The sequence below is a fragment of the Passer domesticus genome, chromosome 2 (genome assembly GCF_036417665.1).
Source record: "Passer domesticus isolate bPasDom1 chromosome 2, bPasDom1.hap1, whole genome shotgun sequence".
Taxonomy (NCBI): domain Eukaryota; kingdom Metazoa; phylum Chordata; class Aves; order Passeriformes; family Passeridae; genus Passer; species Passer domesticus.
Window position 1 is genome coordinate 34,093,003 of NC_087475.1, and position 23,084 is coordinate 34,116,086.

The following is a 23,084-nucleotide window of genomic DNA, read 5'->3' on the forward strand; positions in this document are numbered from 1 at the left end:
ACAACAAAAATCTTGCTTCATAGTTTGTAACTAGTTCTGATGTGTTTTCTTCTCAAAATCATTTAAGAAAATGTCTCACAAAACCCTGTGAATTTATTTTGGCAGAGATGGAATTAAATATTTAGAGAATAGAAATTGCCAAAGTGTAATAAAGCACTTCATTTCTCTATCACAGCATAATACAACAAAAATTGCACTCCTGTTTAACATGGTAAAAGGCAATATAGCTGAATTGGTCAGAAAATGGGCTTTCTTCATATTTGAAGGAAATTCTAATCAGTGCTATAAGCTTGCTTTCTTGCAACTGAAAGCAATTATTTCCCCACATGAGTGGCTCTGTACTGCTTAGCAGGAGCTGAAATGTGTATTGCTGTTCCCTCAGTAGGCTGGCCACGGATTGGGCTACGTTCTCAAAATGCTTTATTTTCTTGCACTGCGGCAAAGGAAGGGGGGCACAGGCCATGTGAGATGGGATGTCTGTGATCAACGTGAACAGAAAGCACTGCTCTACTGCAGAACAGGAGTTCAGGGCACTGGAGATGGAAAATGCTGATTAACCTGTCCATGATGAAAAATGCAGCTCCTGGCTACATAAAACTTCCTGGGAAAGCTTCCTGTCATTATGTCAGAAAGATAATCAGACAAAATGAAGCAGCAGAAGCCTCTAGATGATACAGAATATATAACTAACAAGGACTAGAAGAGGTATCAGGATTTGCCAAAATCAACGAAAGAAATGGTGCAGTTCAGTGTTGGGTGCAAGACAAGCTCTACTTCGAAGGAATGCTAATTTCTTAGAACCTTTATGGCATCCAAATTTATCATTGCTTTTTTGTGACAGGGATAGTCTGATAGAGAGCACTGTTCTCAGAGAGCAAATACGGGTTAGGACACTTGCTTTATTGATCACGAAGAAAACACTGACCTACTGGCACAGTAAATCTTAAATAGAAATAAAAAGGGAGAAATCAAGGGGTTCAGCTATAATTGGCAGAAATAGCCTTTGCAATCTTTTAGCTGCAAAAAAAAAAGTCTGAGGAACAAGATCAAAATGATTAAAAGAGTCACAAAATAATCAGTTTAAGAAAATCTGCAATCTGTATATACATTGTTTGGAAGAAGAGGCATTCAAATAACGATGAAAATCAGAAAAATGAGCAAGAAGCAGGAAGTTTGTGACTGTTGACTGATTATGTTTTAAAAAGTTGAAGAAGGTGCTAAGGTCTATCACACATTCCCCTTCATGGTTTTTGCCTTTGGAGAGGCACCAAGGAGGGGAAGGCAGAGCTAACACAGAGCACCAGAAGGTATTTCTGTACCAGGCCCACGTGTGAAGTGGCTGCAACAAGCTCCCAAAGCACCTCCTGTCTCCACAATGCTATTGAGCAGTGAACCCTTGCAACCACCTAGCAGATATGAAACTGTAAGAATACACTACACTTGAGCTTCCCCAAAAGGCTGAGGAGCTCTTGGAAGCATGGTACTGATACAGGCTTTATACTATATGGCAGGTCCTGCCTCAGTCTTTCTTGGTTTGTCCCAGGCTGCACTTACATGCACCTAAACATGATCAGTTCCAGAGAAAACACTGAGCTTTCTCTCAAGGCAGTGAACAAACATGGCCTCATAGAAACCAAGGTCCACTTATTTGTTTCCATTCTGAATAGCACTGCAAGCAGCATGGATTTTATTTCCTATATTTCCCCAGAGAACACCCACGAAAAATCTCATGTACTATACAGTTTACTATGTTTGCAAACAAAGAGGATGGGTGAATAAACCTATCGTGCTTCATGCAGCATGAACAATTCATTCAAGAAAGACAGGAAATGTATCCAAATAGATCCACAGAGACTTGAAATACTCCCAAGAATAACCCTGAACAGGCCTCTGCAATCCCCTACGGTTCTGTAGGAAAAGCTTCAATTCACTCAGAAAACGCAGGTCTGAAGGACACCACTGAAGCTGACACACTAGAATGGCTAAAGACCTGAATCCAAAACTGCAAAAGCCTGAATTCTGCTTTGATGTCCTGACCATAACCTTGAGGGACCTCTCTGCAGACTATCCTCTTTGTGGTAAAAGCTGTTCCTGCTCCTAAGAATACATGCTGGAAATGTTTTTTGTTATAAAAGCTTATTTGAGTTACTGCTCACAAAGCCAGTCTTTATTGCCTCCTAAGACAATGTAGAAAAAAAGCACAAGCAAAGTACAATGCATGTGCAAAATGCTGGCAGTCGTCACAGATGCTGGTGCTGAACACAATGCAGGCACCACAGATAACAGAACTTACCTTAGAAATTACTTATCTTGTGGCTCCAAAATGAAAGCATCAAGTACCACACATGCAAAATATATTCAGACTTAAACCTGATGCTCTGTTTAGTTTCTCTTTCTCAGCTGAATTTAAATTCACCAAGGAAACTAAATAATTTTTGCTAGGAAGCTAGAACCACTAAGGAGAGGGAAGGGGGAAGCCTGACTGAACAGTTTTCTTATCCATTTTGAGAGTTATCTCCTCCACAGATTGCAAATCAAGTTTCTTCACTGGGCTTGCATATTTATAAATTACTTCAATTCTTTCTAGTTTCATACCAAGTTGTCATACTGTGTATATGCAAGAAATATTTTTCTTTTTAAGTGTGCAAGAGCCCCAAAACAAACAAACAAGAACTACAAAGTATCCCCAGGAGTGCTTCTTTCAGTTGGAATAAATGACTGATAGAACAGAAAATTACTAAAAGTTTCAAAGGACATTTCAAAAGACAAAGCAAAATAACTCACCTACATCAGTTTGGGATAAGCTGCCAACTGATTATACACTGCAGATAACACCAGAAGAGAAAAATAGTGACTAAACTTATAATTTTCAAAACTTAAACTGCTAACTGCAGCACCTTTTCATGCTTTAAATTCCAACTTGTCTGTCTGCATTGGAAACAGCCTAGTGGCACAGCCTTAAAGCAGTGGGAGAATGTCAGCAAGGAACAGTAACATCATGTCTGGAAGAGATCCACTGTACCTCACCCCTGTGGGCTGACTCAGAGCCCTACACATACTCCATAAAAATTGAGGCTTAGAGGACACGATCTCATGCTGAGGAATAAGTTGTGGGTGGGCTGCATTGGAGGATTATTTGACTTTCAGACTTTTGAACCCCTCTTTAGCATTTAATTTAAAGGACCTACTCCCACTTGTGGAAGTGAGAGTGAATTCTAAGTAAGGTTGGGATAAAGTCAGAGAAGAAAAAAAAACCTGAAACAACAAAAGCTAAAAACAGTCTACAAATATGCAGTTAGCATAGCCACATACTTACTGCTGTCTTCTCTATATAGATACTGTAACTCAGACATGCACCTGGAAGGAGATTCAGAATTTAACAATTGTTTCAGAAAAATATTTTACAGCTATGCTATACTTTATTAAGTATTTGCAGACTTTTTTTTTTCTTGTTTGACTGACAATCTTCAGTCTTTAATTCTCACAGGTGTGCCCTTTAATTTTCCTGGAAATACCTCACAAAAACACTATTCCAAGCAGTTTCTGTCCCCACAAAGACATGGCTGTCTGTGTTGCTTCATCTGCGTTTAATAGAAAGGCAAAAAGATTCCACAGCTTATAAACCAGTAATAAAATGTCATAGCCAAGTGCTGTAGCAAAGTCAGCCATGTAAAGAAACAAAAAGACAAAGCAACTGCAGGGTTCAGAACTCTTGAAAAGAAGCTAGAAATAAAACTTCAAAATCATATTCTTCCCTAAGACAATTGCAGCACTGCACTGAAATAGGAACAGGAAAGAGAATACAATAGGAAAGTTCCACATTATACACCTTAACAAAGTATACAGCCTAACAAGCATTTTTAATGAAGTTAATGTCCTGTGTGTATCACAAAGCCAATCCATTAAATAATAAGTTTCCACATCTGGTGGTAGCCAACAAGGATGAGTAATGAGGAAAAAAAAAGAAAAAGAGCCAACAATAAGAGAAAATGAGAGTCAAAGCTTGCATGTTCATTCTGGTTAGGTCCTCAGTTACTGAGCAATTACTCTCACAAGATCATACAAAGACAGACATATGGGTAGTGCACAAGTGGGCTAATTGGTCTGATGGATTCCTTCCAATCTAGACATGTTTCAAGACTTGCAGCGCCATTGCAAAGATAGGAGCTAGGCCAATTTCTTGTATTAGCTATAGTTCCAAATGGCCAACGTGTATCCCAAAGTTCTTTGAATTTTTTCTATCAGGTACAAGTAAGATGCTAATGATACACAGAAAGAAATGTGGGAAAGATTTCAAAGCTGCAATTAGAATTCATAACTCTCTAGGAAAGGATTAATAGACAACTGGTCCAAGACTACTTGAACATTAATATTCCAGAGAACCTGCAAATTTGAGATGTCCCACATAGCAATGTGGCTTTATTTACAAGCAGCTCATGAAAAGTTGTAGATTTTAGAAGCACTGTGCAGATAAGAATGACAAGTATCAGGATCCTACAAGAGTAATATGAGAACAGAGCACTAATTATTGCAAGACACAGTTGTAAAGACAGTGTGGTCTCAGACTGCTAGACTGAGATAAGTAACTGATTAACAGTCTCTGAAACCTGATCTCAAATTCTGCAGTAGAAACAATGAAGGGAAGCACTACAAGGTATTTTTCCAGCTGGGTAAATGTGTCAATGACATCTCTAAGGAGACATCGAAGTTTAGCAGTAATAGGCAAAGAATCTTGTCCAAAAGTGTTGAGGAGGGACTGAATATTTTGAAGTGATTCACTGAACTGGGTTATTGACTAGGCCTGTAATTTCCCCATATCCTTAAATGTTATTTTTCTAAAGTAGTATTTGAAAATAACATCGTTTCTGATCTCGAACAAGAGAAGCTTTTGCCTCTGGGGAGAGAATCTTAAATCTTTTCTGCCTAGGAAAATCAGGACTTTCTTGCAGTATGTCTACCAGACCAGCTGAAACCAGGATGTCACCTAGAAAGAAAAAACACCAATTTGCTTAAGTTTAATAAATAAAAAACAAAACCAGGAGGCATTGAATTGTTCTACTTACATCATAAACCTGGGGACTTGTCAGACAGCGAGCTATCAGGCCACACCAGCTGGGCAGCGTTGTGGTCAATGGAGGGCCACTGTGAGTGAGAATTGGCTTTAAATAACTTCAGTAGTTAAGGAAAACACACCAGTGCTCAAAAACCACTCTTGAAAATAAAGAGACAGTTGTACATAAATTTGGTTCTGCCTTTGAACTGTAATATGCAATACTTGTACATAAAACACCCTCCCAACATTTTCCCCTTGATTGTTCCAAGGACAGTTTTTTTACTCACTAATCTACAAGGACCACTAGCTAACTTCTTAAAGGTTCAAACAGTTGCAATGATTCTAGCTTCCATGCGCTCTAGTAAAAAGAAGAAAGCAGAAGTGCTTTAGTGTTGAAAGGTCCAAAGGTATTTCTGCTCTGAAGATGGGAGCATGGTGTCAAGATTGTAAGCTAATTCCTGTGTGGTTCAATATAGGGAAATATAGAAATTCTGTCCATTCAAAGTCCTCAAATCAATATAGTCATTTATCTACTGGTTACTGAGCCACAGAGGTGCAGCCAGAGATATTGCCCTGTCAATGCTCACAGACATTTCTCCAGTGCACATACATTTACCACAGGGAGCCAGAAAGGCAAAGGGAAAACTGTATGAACCATGTACCACAGTGTCAAAGGAAAGAATGACACTGAGGGGACATGGGTGTGGGAAAGGAAAGTGTCTTTACCCCTATCTTATAGGTCTGTGCCCTGGTAAATCCACACTTTTCACATGAGTACTCCACACTGATGATATGCCTGAAAAAAAATACCCAAGAGTCAAAATACATGTCTCTATTAAAAAGCAGCATGTTAATCTTGACTAGTACACGACTCAATCAATTTTATTTTAAATTCAAATACATAAGTTGTAGGTAGTCTAGTTACTTTCTTAGGCCTCTAAGCACAGAGAGAATCAAGTCCATTTGTAAATACAACAGTTTTCCTCCCCACCCATTTAAGATGCTTAGGGCAAAGGGGTTAAAAGGGGGCTGTTTTAGCAGAGAGCTATCCCTTCCCTTTAGCAGAGCCTGGCATAGCTGTTTACTCGAGGAGAGTTATGTTTCCTTCTTTCCTCCTTCCCTAAGAGTGTGGTTACACCCATTCCTGGAAAGAAACAAGCTCTTTGCCCTTGCTCTAACCCAGGCTCCACGCTGCCCTGTGCCAGACGGGCAACAACTCAGCCGTGAAAAAACAAGCCCAGTTGAAGACATCTGCTACTTCATCAAAGTTGCAGTTTTCTCCATGTTTAACAGTTGTGGGTGAGCCCAGGGAACAGCCCACAACATTAAGTGCATTCCACAGGAGTGAAGTTCCCACTCATCCATGCGTACAGAGCTCTGCAGGCAAGTGAGCTCTGGAGAACACTTTTCCATCACTTACATATTTTTCAAGTTAAGCTCTCTTACAAAGAGTGAATTTTGAGACAATCTGCCTTTCTACCCAGAAACCAAGTGATTTCACCAGCAAAAAAACATTTAGCCATGGATATAGAGGTGGCAATTCTAAAAATCATCCCATCTATACAATTTAAGCCCACCCAGCCAATGCTCGTCTGAATGACTTCTTCCAACAGAAGGAGCAGACTTTTACCTCTACATACAGTAAGACAATTCTGCCTCTTAATGTCAGATTCCTTGGCACAAACTCCACAGAAAGTTTTCCTAAATATTGCTATTCACCACTGGAAAAAGAAAAGGGAATGCACTGTCAGGATCCTTTAAGTTTCTGTGAAGCAGGTAGTTAGGCTGTAATTTTCTCCAGGCACTCCCCCCGCCTTTGCTGCAGCTGCAAGGGAGGGACTGTTCTCTGCAAGCATCAGCTGAGGGAAGTCAGCATTGCCAACTACTCCTTTCATCAGGCACATCCCTTTTGTAAAGCCAGGGGAAGAGCACAGCTCTGCTTCCTTCTTAAAAAGACAAAAAAGAAGCAGTCAGCTACAGCCAGATCCTTTCATGCTTTTAACACCAAAGTCTAGTTGGTTCATTTTTAATAATAAAAATTGACCTTGAGGCACTTTGGGGCCAGTCACTGGAAGAGTTAACTTGGAATTACGGACATTTATGAATATTTAAAATAGCACATACACTCCCTTCTGTGCTTTGGGTCAGTACTACTGCATCTGAAAGCGCTGGTCACAAACAGATTTTGTCCCAAAGATGCAAGTGCCATTAGGATCCAAACATTCTCAACATGCTAGTTAGGTTTTCCTGGGTGTGAAAGCCTCGTGCACAAGGCATGAAATGAAATTACCAACCAGGCCAGCAACCTCTCATCAATCAAAGGCCAAGACCCCACTGAAAAGACTCACATGCAAGCTGAAAGAGCATTAGGGCTCTACCTCTGGTCAGTGTGTATATTTAGTTGCCCCAGAAATTACTAGGAATTCAGTATTGAAATTTCTTTGGGTTTCTAGGTGTAAGCGACTTGCCATGGCCACAAGATTATCTTTGCCATTTTTTGCTAAGTGACTCTAAGCTGTTGAGGAAGAGCAGCTGTGACATACTTAATGTGTCATAATTAATATCATACTGATTAAGTTAAGTAGATTAAAAAAACCCCAAACCCATAAGCATGAAATATAGGACAGCTACACAAAAGTTGCTGAGAATCATAAACAAGGTTATCTAAATAGTATAATAACAGCTTCAGAAAGGCTGTACAGTACTATATACACTCAGAGACACTGCTTTAACACCCATAGTACCTTCTGGATATACTTAAGGAGATCAGCTGGATCTCATGTAGATTTTTAGTTCCAGAGCTTCCTCTTTAGCAATCAACCACAGATTTTGGGACTTCATCACTAAAGCAGCTGGCTCTGCAGAGCAAAGAGTTGAGGCTTAGATATGTACAATGAACTGGAAACTTAGTTTGTGCTATTAGCATCATTAGAATAATAGAACAAATCAGAGGACCCAAAGCAGTTAATTGCCTGCATTATTGTTTAGGAAGGTACTTCATCTCTGTCTGGTTTCTGTCCTCCAGCAAGTGTCACACACCCTGCACTAGGGAAATGAAAGGTCTGACTGCTGAGCAAGTGAATTCAGCCTTCAGTTCTGTTTCTTGAGCTTGTCAAATACTTAAGAGAGTCAGAAGGAGAAAAATCAAGTGCTTAAGGCTACAGATGGGTACATGGAAAGGGAAAAAGTGAACATTTCATGCCTTGAAACTAAGCTGTGTTTTCAAAAGGATACTTATGATCAAAGCTATACCACAGCCTGAAGAGCCAAGCACTTTCCTGCTTCGTCCTGTTCCTTTGTGCAGAATCTTGGCCATCCTAAAAGTAAGATAAAAACACATTAAATTACTTCAGGCAGAAAAACACAGAACTATACACTCCAATAATTCATAATGTAATGTTCTGTCAAAAAAAAAAGGTCAAATTCAATACTGTACTTGAAACACAGAAGAAAGCTGTTTAGAGACTTCCCTATACTGAGTTTGCTTTCCCTAGAAAGACCAGAAACGACTGCAGAGAACCAGGCTGTCTTCATTGCACTCATGTTACTTTAACAACTCCTCTACCACCAGGTTCCCTGGAGTCTAAAACCTTATCTCACAGTTAGTCTAGTAACACATATAGAAATTACTTCCAAACTGACAAATAAGCCTCACTGATAGTCCAAGACTGATTCATATTCATTGCTTGGCTGGCTTCCTTAATTCTAGGTCTAGATCTAACTCTAGGTTTGATGTTTTTTTCTTAAGCATGTTGCTTCCTTGGAAGAAAAAGGGACATTATAATATCTGATAAATTCTCAGAAACCTGATGAAATAGGATCACATTTAGAAGAAATGTGCTTAACAGAGAATCCATATAAAGCTCACAATTGAGGGAGGTCATGCAAATCTCAAAAATGCAGGATCAGCCTTGAAAGGGCTAAGAGTGTTAAATATAATCTCTTAACTAACAGTGCTGCAAATCATCACACCAGCTGGTCTGCAGCTGCATTTGTTTTTACTTTTGTTATTGTTTAGGGTTTGAGTGTCTTGCTTTGTGTTTTTGTTTTGTTGTTTGTTGTTTGGATGGGGGGAGGGGTTGTGTTTATGGCCAGAGGCCAGAGTTAAACATAGGAAAACAAATTAATGCCTTGTATGAATCATCTTCCAAACTACTGAAAAGAGCAAGATAGGATTACACTGTGTACTTCTGACCTGTAAAAAATCCATGATCCACCAAGAGTTAAACCTAAACATTTTCACTCCCTCCCCTCCCCAAATGATATATTTTCTTTAACTGTGACATACTGCTAATCTTGGCTTGGTGAGAGAAAGATGAATCCAACGGGAACTGACTAATGGACTATATTAGCAATGCAATGCACAGCTAAAGAGGGAAACAAATGGGTAAGTTCTTTATGTTTACATGGGAAAAAGCAAACATGGTTTTTCCACAGCAGACACTGAATGAGAACAGAATATCCCTGCTCTGTTCCCATTACAGCAATTCCTCAATTACTGAGGACAAGCTCAGTCTGAATTGGCCAAAGCCATCTTTCCATGATACCACTTCCTAACCTTGGTTATATGCAATAATTGTGGCCTTCACTGTAAAAGCTGTTTTGGGGCCTGGACTTCTGGTTACTTCCAGATAGTTACAAAACAAAGTTCACCCTTACTTGTAGCCAGCTCCACCATTTAGGCATCTATTTTTTGTGCTGGACACAGGCTTTTACAAAGAACATAGAGATGGCAAATGCAGTGTCTGAAATGAAAGAGGTGCTTCCTGAGCAAGTATCTCTTACCTGTACAACATGTACCAGGAAAAGAGAAAGAAAGGGTTGGAAAAAAAGAAAAAACAACCTCCAAAAACCCCACAACCAATCAACAAGAAAAGAAACAAAACAAACCCAAAAAACTACCAACAAAAGCCCATAAAACCCCCAAACAAACAGACCAAAAAAAAAAACCAAAAACCCAAAACAAAACAAAAACCCAAAAAACCCAAAGAAATAAAAAAAACAAACCAAACAAAAAATAAAAATAAAACAAAAACAAAAAAACCCAACCAAACAAAAAAAAAAAAACAAAACCAAAAACAGCCAAGGCAGGAGGAACCACTATGAAAAAAGCTAATCCCAAACACATTCATGTATCTCTGACAAGCCTGAACACCAGAATCATCATAGAACATTGTTCCCTAAGCATCCTCTAGATCCAAAGCTGCCTTGCTCAAGTAGGTCCCTACATAAGCAACCAGCTGTGCTGCTGATCTATCAGTGTCAAGCAGAGCTCTGGAAGAGTGGAAACTAAGATCTGGACAGAGGAAACTCTCGGTTAAGCCTGAGGAATTTTTGAGTTGTTTTGTTTTTTTCCAGACCTTTCGTTCCTCCTGTGAATCAGCTCTAGTTTTTAGATGAGCAAAACTGAAAATTCTGCTATGAACAACATTCTTCCAGCGATCCTGTTTGCCAATAGCATATTTCAGGGGGAAAACCAAATCAACTCTTGGGTTGTTACTGATGCATGGAAAGCGTCACTGAAGATTCACAGTAACATTTTGCTAAATACAAACGGCAATTTGCCCATTCTTCTTCTGCTTCACCCAGGTGATAGGCAGTCCCAGCAGGATCCAGCTGGTACATGGTTTGGTATACAAGAGTCAAGATCAGATTAGCACTCTTAATCTTGGATTCTAAGCAAGTCCAAGGGCCAAAATTTGGTATCAGTTAAGGAAGAGGAGCCAAGAGTATTACCTCTGAACTGAGAAGAACTATTTGTGCAGTAGCATGCTAAGAGCAAGCATGTTGGGTAGGTGGGGGAAGAGGAAAGTGCATTGTTATACAGTGTATTAGTAGATTTGGGGAGATTTGTGATGCCTTACGTATACAGAAAAATGTGACCAGGACAGCACTACACCCAAAATCACTGAATGTTTTTCAGTGGGCATTACTTGAATATTACAAAGCAAAATCCCCTAGCTAGGACAGAAAGGTTTTATCCATGCATACAACTTCTGCAGTTTTCTATTGTCTTAGTTATAAAATAAGATCAGCCTAATAGAGAAGTTATGTAATTACTTACTCCTTGTAAGACTTGAAAGCTGTCATTAGTAGGTGGAGGATCCTGATCTGGGTCAACCCCAACCCTACAGAAACATTAGGAAAACAAAGCAAGTGGTGTTACTGAGGGTTGCAAATGCTGTAAGTTTGGCAGAATGCATTTTAAAAGCACTTTAAGCACCCAGCAAAGCTGCATCAGAGAGGTTATAAGTATAGATTGAGGAAGAGCTGTCCATTACTCCCCTGCAGTTACACAGCTATAAATAAGAAACTGCTTTAACTCTATGTAGGCATCAATTTTACTGCTTACCTTTGTTGCCAATTTTTTTAGAACACTGGAAAAAATTTTTGCCTTAAAAAGTAGATGGCATCCCCTTCAGTGGAGAGTATCCCTCATATCCAGCAGGAAGAAAACAGAAACTAAGGATAAAACCCAGCCTGTTTCCCCAGGAAATAACTGCCAGATAAATCTGAGAATGGCTGAAATAAACCATTTTAAAAAGGCACACACAGTTCACGTTTTAAAGCACTATGGGAAGCAGAACAAATATTTTATAAAGGGTCACAAACATTAATTTGCTGCAAGTTTCATTCACCTAACACAACACAGCCACAGTGGACTAACACATGGCGTGTAGTCCAGCCTCCCATCTGAGTGAGGCAGGGTTTGTGTAATGAGGGTGTTGACAGAATATGCTAAGAAGAAACTGTCTACTCACTTCTGCATAGGTAGAAAGCATCTTGTTACTGAACCATCCTTGCACATATGGCTCCTATCCAAGACTGGCATTTAATCCTTGTAATCATGTTCAGGTTTTTCTGGTCTGGTTTGGGTAGACTGGACTTTGTCTGTTTTATATACTATTCATGTCCTGATCTCTGTCATCTCTTGTAGAACCTAAACCTCTAACCTCAAAAGTTAGGTAAGAGTCTCAGTCTCAAATGTGCTGTGTTTCAGTTCCACCATGTCACATAGTAAGCGTGGGGAAACACATGTGAGAGCCATCTCAGACAATAAGATTTTGTTAACATCGTCACTTCTACTCTCTTAGAAGGGACTGAGCTGGTTTGGTGCAATGTCCTTGTTACTTGTACTTTTTGTAAGTATGCTAATTGTTTTATAGCCATGGTGTTTATGCAACAGCCCTAAGGATCACCAGAAGCCAAGAGAACCTTGCTGGTCAGACCATACCATTGGTTTGTCCCAGGGACACCATGCTTGGATCAAATAAAAAGAGAACACTTGCAAATAGCTTCCAGGGCAGCATTTTTGATAGAACAATAGAAGAAGAAAAGTTTAAAGTCAGCCTTGTGGACTCACAGCCAGGTCAAGGCCTCACATGAATTAATGCAGTTCAGAGAAAATCCAGAAGGCTGTTCTGCAGCAGCCTCATATAAAACTGCTGACCCAGTCCTTTGCTTGGATTTTTTTTTCTTTTTTTCCTAAGCCTCTTGCACTTTTCCTCATCACTTCCTTTTTCCACATATAGAGTCATCTTGAACTTTAGGCACATTTAGCCTGGAAATTCCTTGGCACTGACCAGCTTCAGAACTGAAAAGCTTCACCAGTTTAAGGGAATGCTGGATAGACAGACTGAGTATTGGATTGTAACACATGCTAAAATAAAATACCACACACAAGAGTTCTGAGAGCTTACAGGGCTGAGGTGTTACTGCTTTGGCTATCATACATAAGAACAGGTTTTGGCAGGGAAACTGGGTTCTAATGCAGAAAGCTGACAAACGACATCAGGAAACTGACCCAGTACAGTAATATATGTATATACATAAGAGTATGCATTCCTTTACAAGTACGCATGAAAATATAAGAAAAATATTTGTGGCTTTCCAAACTGCACAAGGGGGAAGGTTCAATGTGCTATGCAAAGCAACCAGGCTCAGGCTGGCTGTGTAGCTGACAGTGTGAATGGGAAGTTCAAGAAGTTTGTTCCAAAAGATGAACATAGCTCGCATTCCCCAAATAGTTTTTACTCCCTGGGCTACCTATTCACTTCACAGTACATAAGAAAACCAAACAATTCAGTGTCTCAGCTTTTACTTGACTCAAGGTTGTGCATTTGTTTTGAGAATTTTAACTGGCCTTAGGCAGGGGAATGAGGCTTAATGGAAGACCAAAACAGAATAACCATACTGTTCAGTGAAAAGTCATAGGATATCACAGACCAGGAATTTGGCTTCATTGTTGTGCTAAAGCGGCAAAAAACCATTTTCTATATTAAAATGGTTCAAATTTTATGGAAAAGAAAATCATACCACAAATGTTCCTTTCAATATTGAGATAGTATATCCACACAGACTTGTCCATTTAACTTTTTTTCAAAGTTATTCTTCAAATGAATTTATATTTTTGAATATTTATAAATAATTATTTTCCATAAATCTCTTTTTTTTAATCACTCTCAAAGTCCGTTCCTCAGTTCAGAGATTAACACCAAATACATTGCCATTTTGAATTCTCTCAACTACTTTTTGTATCTTTCAAACAATATGCTTTTATCTTCTATTCTAGCATCAATTGTATAGAAAGCTTAACTTTTTGGTAGCAAGCCTGCCTGTTTCAGTTTCAAGGCTAATACCCTTATCTCATGACAAGCATCACTTTTTTTTTGCAGGCACAGCCCCTAGAATTCTAAGGAAGCGTCACTTTTATCACCTGAAACAAAACAATACCAAAAACCAGTCAAGTCTGTCCCAACCTCCTTTACAGTGAAAAGAAGCACAGAAAACACTTAGTTATTTCATCTTTGCTTAACTGCTTCAATAATTAAAAGTATAAGTAAAGCTGATGCATGTATGTCTTTAACATTGATTTTCTTCTTATGCTGAAGAGGAAAAAATCCATTTCATGTGCTTAATATATTTTAAAAGCTTCCTGTTGTTTACATGTGCTGCAGAGGTCAATAACAGCTCTCATTTATTTAACCTGCTTTATAAATTAAACTGTTACTGGATGGATTTACACAGATCCCCTCCTGGAGGTCAGAGGCACAGAGACGGCAGCCTTGCTAAAGGCTGGGCTGTTGTGCTCAAACCCCTAACAGAAAGGCAGGGCAAAACCAATGTTTTATTGAAGAGGCACCTCTGAGGGGCACAGCAGATATGGCACAGCCAAGGCCAAGGTAGTGCAGATGACAGCAAGCATCTTTGTTTCCCCTCCACCCTTTCTGAGAGCCCTTTGCAGCAGTTGTGTGGGATTCCCCAAGGCTGTACAAATAAGTAACTCTTAAAAAGAAGATTTTGGATGAAGAATGTGAGCAGTCTTTCAGCTGTAACAATGCATATATATTTCAAAATCGGTGAAAAATCCATTTATTTCCCCTATTGGAATAACTTTGGTATCTGATAGACACCTTATTCCTTCAGTACAGACAATTACTAGTAAGTAAAATTCAGACACCTTTATTTCAGCCTTGGGAAGGCCATTAGAATCTGTAGACAAGAGTATGCTATAGTAAAATTAATCCAATTTAAGTGTATTTCTTCACTCCTCCCTAATGAAAACCTTATTTAAGGTAAAAACAGCATTTCATGCATTAAGATCTCTGCAAGAGCAAAGGAATGAGTCTTGAGCTCCTAATGCCCAACACCAAAACACAGTATTCCTGTCCTTAACTGACTCCTGGACTTCTTGGTCTTTATCCTACCACTACAACTCCAGCACATCATGTAGGAGAGGAGCTACTCAGATTTGATCTCTCAAAACATTAAGCTTATGCATAATTCAGTAATTTAAACAGTGTGGGAGAAAGTGGTTCACACACAAAACTGAACTAAATGGAGGGAAATGAATGGTTAAAAGGCATATAGAACTCCATCAAGTTCTCTGCTGCATCATTTTAAAATGGGTGGAATGATTTCTTCTGGTACTTCAGAAACTTTTCCAGGGCCCTACAACACATGAATGACAAGTTACTGAAATACCAGGCATTATTAGATTTAGCATGTGTGACCAAGAATGACTGTAATAGATAATAGTTTTCAGATTGTCTGTGCAAACTAATACATTGCATCTCTGGCAAATCTAGTGGTTTGCTGGAAACCTTCAAGTGTGACAAGGTACATGAAAACCTCTAATTGCCACATCCCAAAGAACTTTCTTTATATAAATATTCTATATGTTTTTATAAACACACACATACACATTGCCTGAGGATGTCAGTTAGAGATTTATTTTAAATTCTCTCTCTAACCATTTATCTGCTCTAAAAACTCCATACCAAAGTCCTAGTCTTCTCTGGTTGGTATCTCTCTGTTTTTAAAAATATATCCCCAAAAAGGCTGGGCTAAACCACCTATGAAGTTCCTTCCAACCTGAAGAGTTACACAAAATAACCTCAAGCAATGCTTAAGAACACCTTTGTGATTAAAGATCATAAGATCAAATCCATGGTTTTCAGCTCTCAAGTCTTCCAAGGTCAGAGATTTGAGTTTTGCTTTATTAAATATCTATACACAGAGTGAAAGAATGTGCTTTATAGTTTCATTTTTTAGACATGATATGTGATCCACACTCTCACAGCTCAGAATAAGTGAATAGACTCAGAGGTGAGGAACATCTCTGGTACTCTCAGAAAAGCAGCAGCAGCATGCCAGAGTACAGAAAGAGAGCACACACTCAGTGTTACAAAGATGAAAAAAGCCAAGCACCAGGTTAATGTGGTATCAAGGAAAGCACAGTGTCACCTGAAATACAGCCAGTGGCTTTCACTCATCTCTTCCACCGATGGAACATGGTCACCAACTCTGGTACAGTACAAGAATGCAATGTGAGTAACAAAATGCTCATGAGATGGGGGCTCTACAGAGCTCTTCAGCAAAACAAAGCAAACTAACAAAAAAATCCATACCAAATCAAAAAAGAAAAAAAAATACATGAATAACAATGGCAGAGCAATGACAAAGTGACCAAAAAACCAAAATTAGCAACAGCAGCAATTTATGATTGACATATCCAGTAATATTCTTCACACATTCAGATCCCAGCTGGCAACTGTATCAATCTGAATTAATGACAGACTACATTCCCCAGAAAACCAGATTCATTAGCTCTCTTTGGTGCTGTACACAGACAGAGCCAATCTAAGACAATTCCTACCACTTCAGACCTGCACATGTCTGAAAGACAAAGAGACATCACAGGAAGAAGTCATGGGAAGCTACACATGTGTGAGAGGGGTCACCAATATTACCTGCTTTCTGAACACTCCAAATCAACTGGGAACAAGCACTAAACCACTCAATTGCTTTAACTAAAAACTGACTGTCAGTTTTTGATTTAATCTCCAGTCATAGCAGAGTCTGGTTTTACTCATTGCTTTGCCTTTTTCAGTTCTGTTTGTGGGATTTTTTTTAGGTGCAAATGAAAGCAAGTTTGGTTTCCAGTATTTTTCATATACATTGCTTAGCAGCCTGTGGGGTTCCCCCCCCATATTTTTCCATGAGGGTATGTGTCACGAACTATATTTGGCTTATGTGAAATAAAAGCCCAGATGATCAGAAAAAGCAGGTGTGCACACCCTGGTTGCAGGCTGACATCTTGACTAACCAAATATTTAAGGCCATAGCTTGTGATACAAAAAGCATGTACTCATCTAATCCTTGAATATTGAGGCAAATACCAAACTTGAGATAGCCTTGATTTGGATTCCAGGTTCAATAGCTCTTTTCCCAGGCCAACACACACACCAGGTCAGAGTACTCTGCTCCCCAAGGCCATCACAGAGATGGTTCTGCATGCACAGCAAAAACTAAAATTAAAAACTGCCCAATAACTCCCCTTCTATGACTTCTTTCTCTTTCCTGTATCTTTGCCAAGTTAGTATACTGAAGTTTTCCCAGATGTCTGTAATGAGTACAGCATTTTTGGAAAATTTTTGCTATTTTTGAAGAGTTCAACAGTTTCTCAGAAGACGGCTGAGAAAGAACTCCCAACACCATGTTTTAAAAAAATTAAAACCCATTCCCTAAAAACCTCTGTAATTAGTAAAAGTTGTGTCAAGTTGTTTTTAGGACACCTTTGGGTATTTGTTTACTTCACCTAACCAAGACAATGACTCCTGAAACTGCTGGCTGAGGCTTGCCAGAGCTTGGCAGTTCAGCTCATATCATCTATGTGCTCTAGATGTGTCTCAACCCAACTCCCACAGTGTCTTCCCCACACTTTTCCTCTGTGGCCTGAATTGCTGTGTTTCAGAGAATGAGAAGAGAGAAAATGAAGCATTTCCCATGCTCACTTCCAGAGGCAGAGGTAATCTCTTTCCTACTAAGGGAAAAGCCCTTAGTAGGAAAAGTCCAGAGCGGGGAGACTGGAGGCTTGGAGGGTCCCACTATCAAGGTAGATTCAAGACCAGTGATTAAAAACTAGAGATTAGGAAAGTAGAAAGAACAGAAAAACTAGGGAAAGACAACTGGAAGAAACAGTCCAGAAAGAGATGGGCAAGGAAAAAGCTCACAACAGAGGGCAAAGGACAGCCCCTGTGCACCTTCAAGGGCAGCAGAGAGTGGCTGAAGGCAGTGAATGATCTAAGTAACACAATAATGGAAACAGGCTGCAAAACAGGGGGATGTAACCTCCTGTCAGACATCCCCCACCCAGCCTGGAACACAGCATGAGGCTGGATCCCAGCAGCAGCACTCGCCTCCTGCCATCCCAGCACACCCAGGTGTGGTTTGTAATGCACATTTTATCCTTGCACCACCCTGCGTAAGAGAACGGAGAATAACCACCAAACCAACACTTTTACCACCATCCCAGATAATTCACATAGCAACTGGATGAGGGTTAATGTTTCCACATTTCTTTTTCAGTTTGCTCTTTTACAGGAAAAGAAAAATCACTAAATAGGAAACTCTTTAAAGATTGTATATGCAAAGTCAGGCATAAGGCACTAAATATCTAGATTGAAGTTGTCTGTGCAACCATTAGCTTTTATGGTAAAAAGAAACCTAAATTATTTTAAAGTGTAAGGTATAATGTTTTGAGATTTATAAAAAGGTTTCTAAGTATAACTGAAATGACTTCATTAAAATAAGCAATAACTTCCACATTTGCAGCAGGTTATAAAGGAGAGGAAGGCACTAATCCATGTGTTGCTTCATTGAACATGAAAAGAACCAGGTCACTAACCTCTAATCAAAAATGGAAAACACATTGTTTTGCAATACAAATGCTAGGAGTTCCCTTTTTTCCTGTGACAGATAAGTGAAACAAGAAGTCAGCTACTTTTTTGAAAAGAGGAATTTTGCCAGTGGTTTTGATTTACATAGCTCTCAAGTTTGCTGAAACTGTTAAAGCTTCAGCCAGGAAATTGTTTCTTTGTTTAGGTCTTAAAGGATGAGACTATATTTTTAATATTCAGGTCATGCTTTAGTTTCTAAGAAAAAAAAAATCTACTACTAAGAAAATGTAACTGTTTACCACTCAGATGTTGAACATGTCTCACTGACAGTCAGCCAAGGAACTCAAACACATGATATCATGGCTTTAACTCCAGTTTCTTGTGTTGGTTTTTAATTTCCTCAGCGTCAAGTGGCAGAAATCAAAAGCATCTAAAGATCCTGGGTTTTTTTACTCAGATTTTGAAGTTGTGACCTCACTTTTCCAACCAGTTAAGCAGTAAACTGAAGTTAAGCCTCTGCTACAAACCATAGGTCCTTTGCTTAGCTGTATATGAAAGCCTGCCCAGTGGTCCCTGGCAACCTACCCTATCTGAAAAGACACCTGCTCATCTGAATATCTGAACTTTTCAGAATGACAAGAGGAGGCAGAGAGTATTTTTGGCCTATTTTCCTCCTTATACTGCTTTTTACTTTACCAAAACTTCATTTTCATGTTAGCCTCTCTACCCTTTGCCTCCTTTTAATATTTTGTGTCATGGGAGGGAAGGGACCAACAATAAGTAAAGAACCAAGCACGCATCCCAAATGCTACACAAATAATGGTGTGGCCAGAAGGCGTGTGCCTCTTCCTCCAAGCCACAGCAAGGCAATTCTGGATCCCTGTGTGGGCATTTCCCAGTGCATGCACACAGCTGCTTCCCCTTGAGCTCAGTGGTATCAGGCCAGGCTGACACTCCTGGCTGGAGTCAGCAGTTCTACTTAAATCATAAATAAGCCCTTTGGTTTTTCACATCTGTCTTGGCTCCTCTGACTTGCCCAGACATTGGGCCTTCTATTGACATCCACACTGAAGAAAGGCCAAGTGCTTCATGAGGACTTGGTAATGGCTGACTAGCCTGCCTGCTTTCCTTCTTGGTACAACTGGTAGGACCTTCACATCAGAACTGGACTCTTAGGAGTCCCCACAAATCCTGACATACATTTGGCATTAATTTTCTACATCCCTTCACTTCATCTTGGAAGCAAACCACCTTTTATCTTATAACCACTTTTCTAGTAAATAATCCTGCATGTGACCACTACTTATTTCCAGCCTCTGGCAATCAAATTTAATGGGCAAGTTCCAAGGCTCAGCAAGCATCCTAGGGACAAGTCACCTACTGCACAGCCTCGGGACTGCATCAGCACTATATACCCTGCTGCTGAGTGAGGCACTGGGACAGCACTGGGACAGCTACATCTCCTCCTGTGTACTGCTTCCACTGAGTAGAAGGGGATGGAAAAGAGATAACTGGCATAATTTAAAAATTCAGCTGGAAAATAATGTCATTCTTTTTTCTTAAAAAAAAAAATCAGTAAAATCAGAACTACTTTTTTTTTTCTCTTTTTTTTTTCTTTTTTTTTTTTTTTCTCCCCAGCAGAAAGTGTTCCAACCACTGAGGGCACCTCACCAGCACCGAGTTTCTAACTCTCGATCAGCTGCACACGGCCGCCACCTCCTGGCACAAATCTGATTTCTCGTGGTCCCAGAAGGTGCAGACTCCATCTCTGGCAGGTCAGTACCTATCGAGTCAGCTGCAGGCAGACCATACAGTTCTCAAAAATGCTTCCTCCCTTGTTATATATGTTATCCTTACTTTGACAGGAAAGTTAACTCTTTATTTTCTGTCAACCATGCCAAAAAAGTGACAATTAAAATTACTTACTCACAAGGATGGGTTAATCTTCCCCCTAAAACTACAGCTAAACACTCAAAACTATGCTTCAGTCAGCTCCCTTTTGGTAGTTACCTCTCTCTGTAATCTCTTTACAGCTGTTCTGCCTTACTGGTCACACTAATGACTTTTGCAAGTCTAACCACCTAGAGGGATGAGCCTGGAATGGATATGGGGTTAGTCCTCTCTGCCTGCAGGGCCAGCTCATCAGCCAGGCTTATGGAGTCTACTGAACTAGATTAGCTAAAGGAGGAAACGCATAATCTGGGATGCTTCCTGGTTTTGATGGAGGAGGGTGGGAAGAAAAAAAGCTGCTACCTCAGAACAATTTTGCAGTTGGCCAAGGGTTGGGCCACATGCAAGAATTCAGTCCTGTCCTACTGCTGATGACTGAAGGAGCCCTGTGGCAGAGGTAATGGTTGATTGCACTCAGGGCTTGTGCATCTTGTATTGTTTTAATTTTCCTCTATTTTATCTTTGTCTCCCAAACTGCCAAAACTTCCAAAACTATAATATATATGTCTTTAATAATGATTGATTTGTGATTCTCTAGCACATCTCTTGATAAATATTCTCAAATATGAAAATACATGTAGTCAAAAGTACTAAGTATTAGCCAGGATTTATGGTCAGACATGCAACTTACCATTTTCACAGATCTCCTCAAAACAGGATGAAACACACCCCAAAGACCAGCAGGATCCCATTTATCCCAGTTGCTTAGATAACATCAGGTTTTGTTTAAAGTACATTCATCTTAGTACCACCCAATAAAGAATCCACTGAACTTAAAAACCTGAACAGGCCCATTACGAAGAGTCAAAAGAACGGGAACAGTCTTAGTATAATACAAAGTTTATATGGGACTAGATTAATTCTTTCTTTTCAATATAGAGCTGCTTTATCAGGCAACACTATTCCATATCCTGCTGGACTAACAAAGACTAACCTACTTGCAGAGCATCAGAGCACCTTTAGGCTGAATCCCAGCAGCATCAGAACATTTTCTTCACCAGACTGCACTAGCATCTTCCTCCATAAAATATAATGTTCTAAATATCTACATGTATATATATATCTGTATAAATACCATGCTCTAAATTCTTCTAGCAAGCATCAAACAGGTTCTGTAGAACTATGCTAAATTAGCACAGCTGCCTGCTGAAAAGTGAAGTTTCCCCCAGCACACAGCTGCATACCAACCTGATGTTCAGCCACGACAGCATGGGGGTTGTTCCTCCACCAACAATCCACACAGTGAAAAACACGATGAGCAGAGTTGTTGAGAACATCATTTGGTGGGAGTAGGTAGCAGTATCTCGTATAGCCAGAGCAAATGCCATGGCTCCCCTGAGACCTAGCAGAAAGAATGAAATTGCACAGCTTCAGAGGTGCAGATGTGACTGTGGATAGCACAGCACCTTTCCTCGCTCCCTCCCACAAAGTGTCAGGCAGAAAGCACTGGGCTACAGCAGCTTTTAATTTCCTTAGATTCCCTGATAAATTGTGCCCTGGAATAATTTATAACAGAATGTTGTAACTCTCCTGGTTTCCTATAACTTATAGAATCCACAAGTGCCATGAAAAGGTGTAAATACTTCCAGAAACTAACAGGAAAGGAAAACAGAAACAAACAAGTTGTGAACAGCAGCAAAACATTATGTGTCAAGCAGCTCCCTGAATCCACGTGAAAATTCAAACTTTTCCAGTTGAATCCATAATTGAAATGTGAGTTCTTGATCTGACATTTTTATCAGCTAAAAAAATATTCTAGTTAATTACATGGTCACAGGCAGACTGCATCTTTCCTCCTCTCCTCTGCTCCCAGTTATGAAACTTCAGTAGCAAGAGCAAGCCATGGCATTTGACCACCTGCAGACTTCTTATGTAGAGGAATCACAGGATGGTTAAGGTTTTAAGGAACCACTAGAATTCATCTAGTCCAATTCCCCTCTTTGAACAACCCCTGCAGTAGGTTGCACAGGACCATGTCCAGATGGCTTTTGAATATCTCCATGGATGGAGATGCTACAACCACTCTGGACAATTTGTACAATGTCTGGACATAGTAAAAAAGGTTTCCTGATGTTCAAACAAAACTTCGTGTGTTCCAGTTTGTGCCCATTACCTCTGGACCTGGCACAGGGCACCACTGAAAACAGCCTGGCTCTATCCTCTTTGGTACAGAGTATTCCCTGGAACTTCTTTTGGATGCACATGTTTAGACACACAATACATAATTTGCCTCAAATTACAAGCTAAAACAGTTGTCTATGTGACAGAAATTACAAGGCAATTTAAGTCAAATACCTTTGGCCAACTAAATGGGAAAGGATACCCATAAATACACCTCAATTTTCTCAGCAGGTGTCTGTTTCTGCACAATGTGAACATCCTCTCAGCTAGAAATAACCTTTTGGAAGAGATACAACCCAATTCTCCCATGTTCTTCACAAGCACTTCAAATGAAAATGCTCTATTCCCAGCATGAGGTGCTGCCTGCTGTGAGCAGGCAGCATTTTGAGATGTCACCCACCCCAGACATGGCACACTTGCTGTAAAGGCTGAAAGACACATGATGGCAGGCTGCAATAAGCAGTATTAAGCCTTCCCTTTAGGATGCATCAATGTGGATCACAAAAACAGAAGGTAGTAGAGTCAATTGCTTATGAGTTAAAATTAAGATTTTTTCATTGCCCAGAATTTTTGCTCTTACCTGAAAACATCATCATGTGCTGAAAGCTCCAGCTGATCTTATGCCTTCTGCCCAAATTCAACAAGAAGGAGAGGGGGTAGATATGTGCAGCTCTGCCCAAAAAGATTGCAACCTGTTTGCAGCTGAGAGTTAAGGATTTCTTCTTCCTGAGGTATGCAGTTTTTGGTACCTTACATGAAGCTTTTGTTTTAGTGAGAGA

At 39.8% G+C, this 23,084-nt stretch overlaps 1 protein-coding gene across 2 annotated transcripts in view; it reads right to left on the reverse strand.

The window, feature by feature from the left end:
• The window catches only part of SLC9A7 (solute carrier family 9 member A7), a 65,887-nt gene that overhangs the window by 2,339 nt on the left and 40,464 nt on the right, over positions 1-23,084 (reverse strand). The window contains exons 11-16 of one of the 2 annotated variants that reach the window (XM_064408181.1): positions 22,886-22,997; positions 21,373-21,526; positions 15,800-15,859; positions 11,118-11,181; positions 8,288-8,370; positions 5,064-5,169 (exon numbers count right to left, since the gene is read on the reverse strand). In XM_064408181.1, the coding sequence (XP_064264251.1) occupies positions 5,064-5,169; positions 8,288-8,370; positions 11,118-11,181; positions 15,800-15,859; positions 21,373-21,526; positions 22,886-22,997 (579 nt within the window). The remainder of the gene's footprint in view (positions 1-5,063; positions 5,170-8,287; positions 8,371-11,117; positions 11,182-15,799; positions 15,860-21,372; positions 21,527-22,885; positions 22,998-23,084) is intronic. The other variant, XM_064408182.1, reaches the window with a different exon arrangement.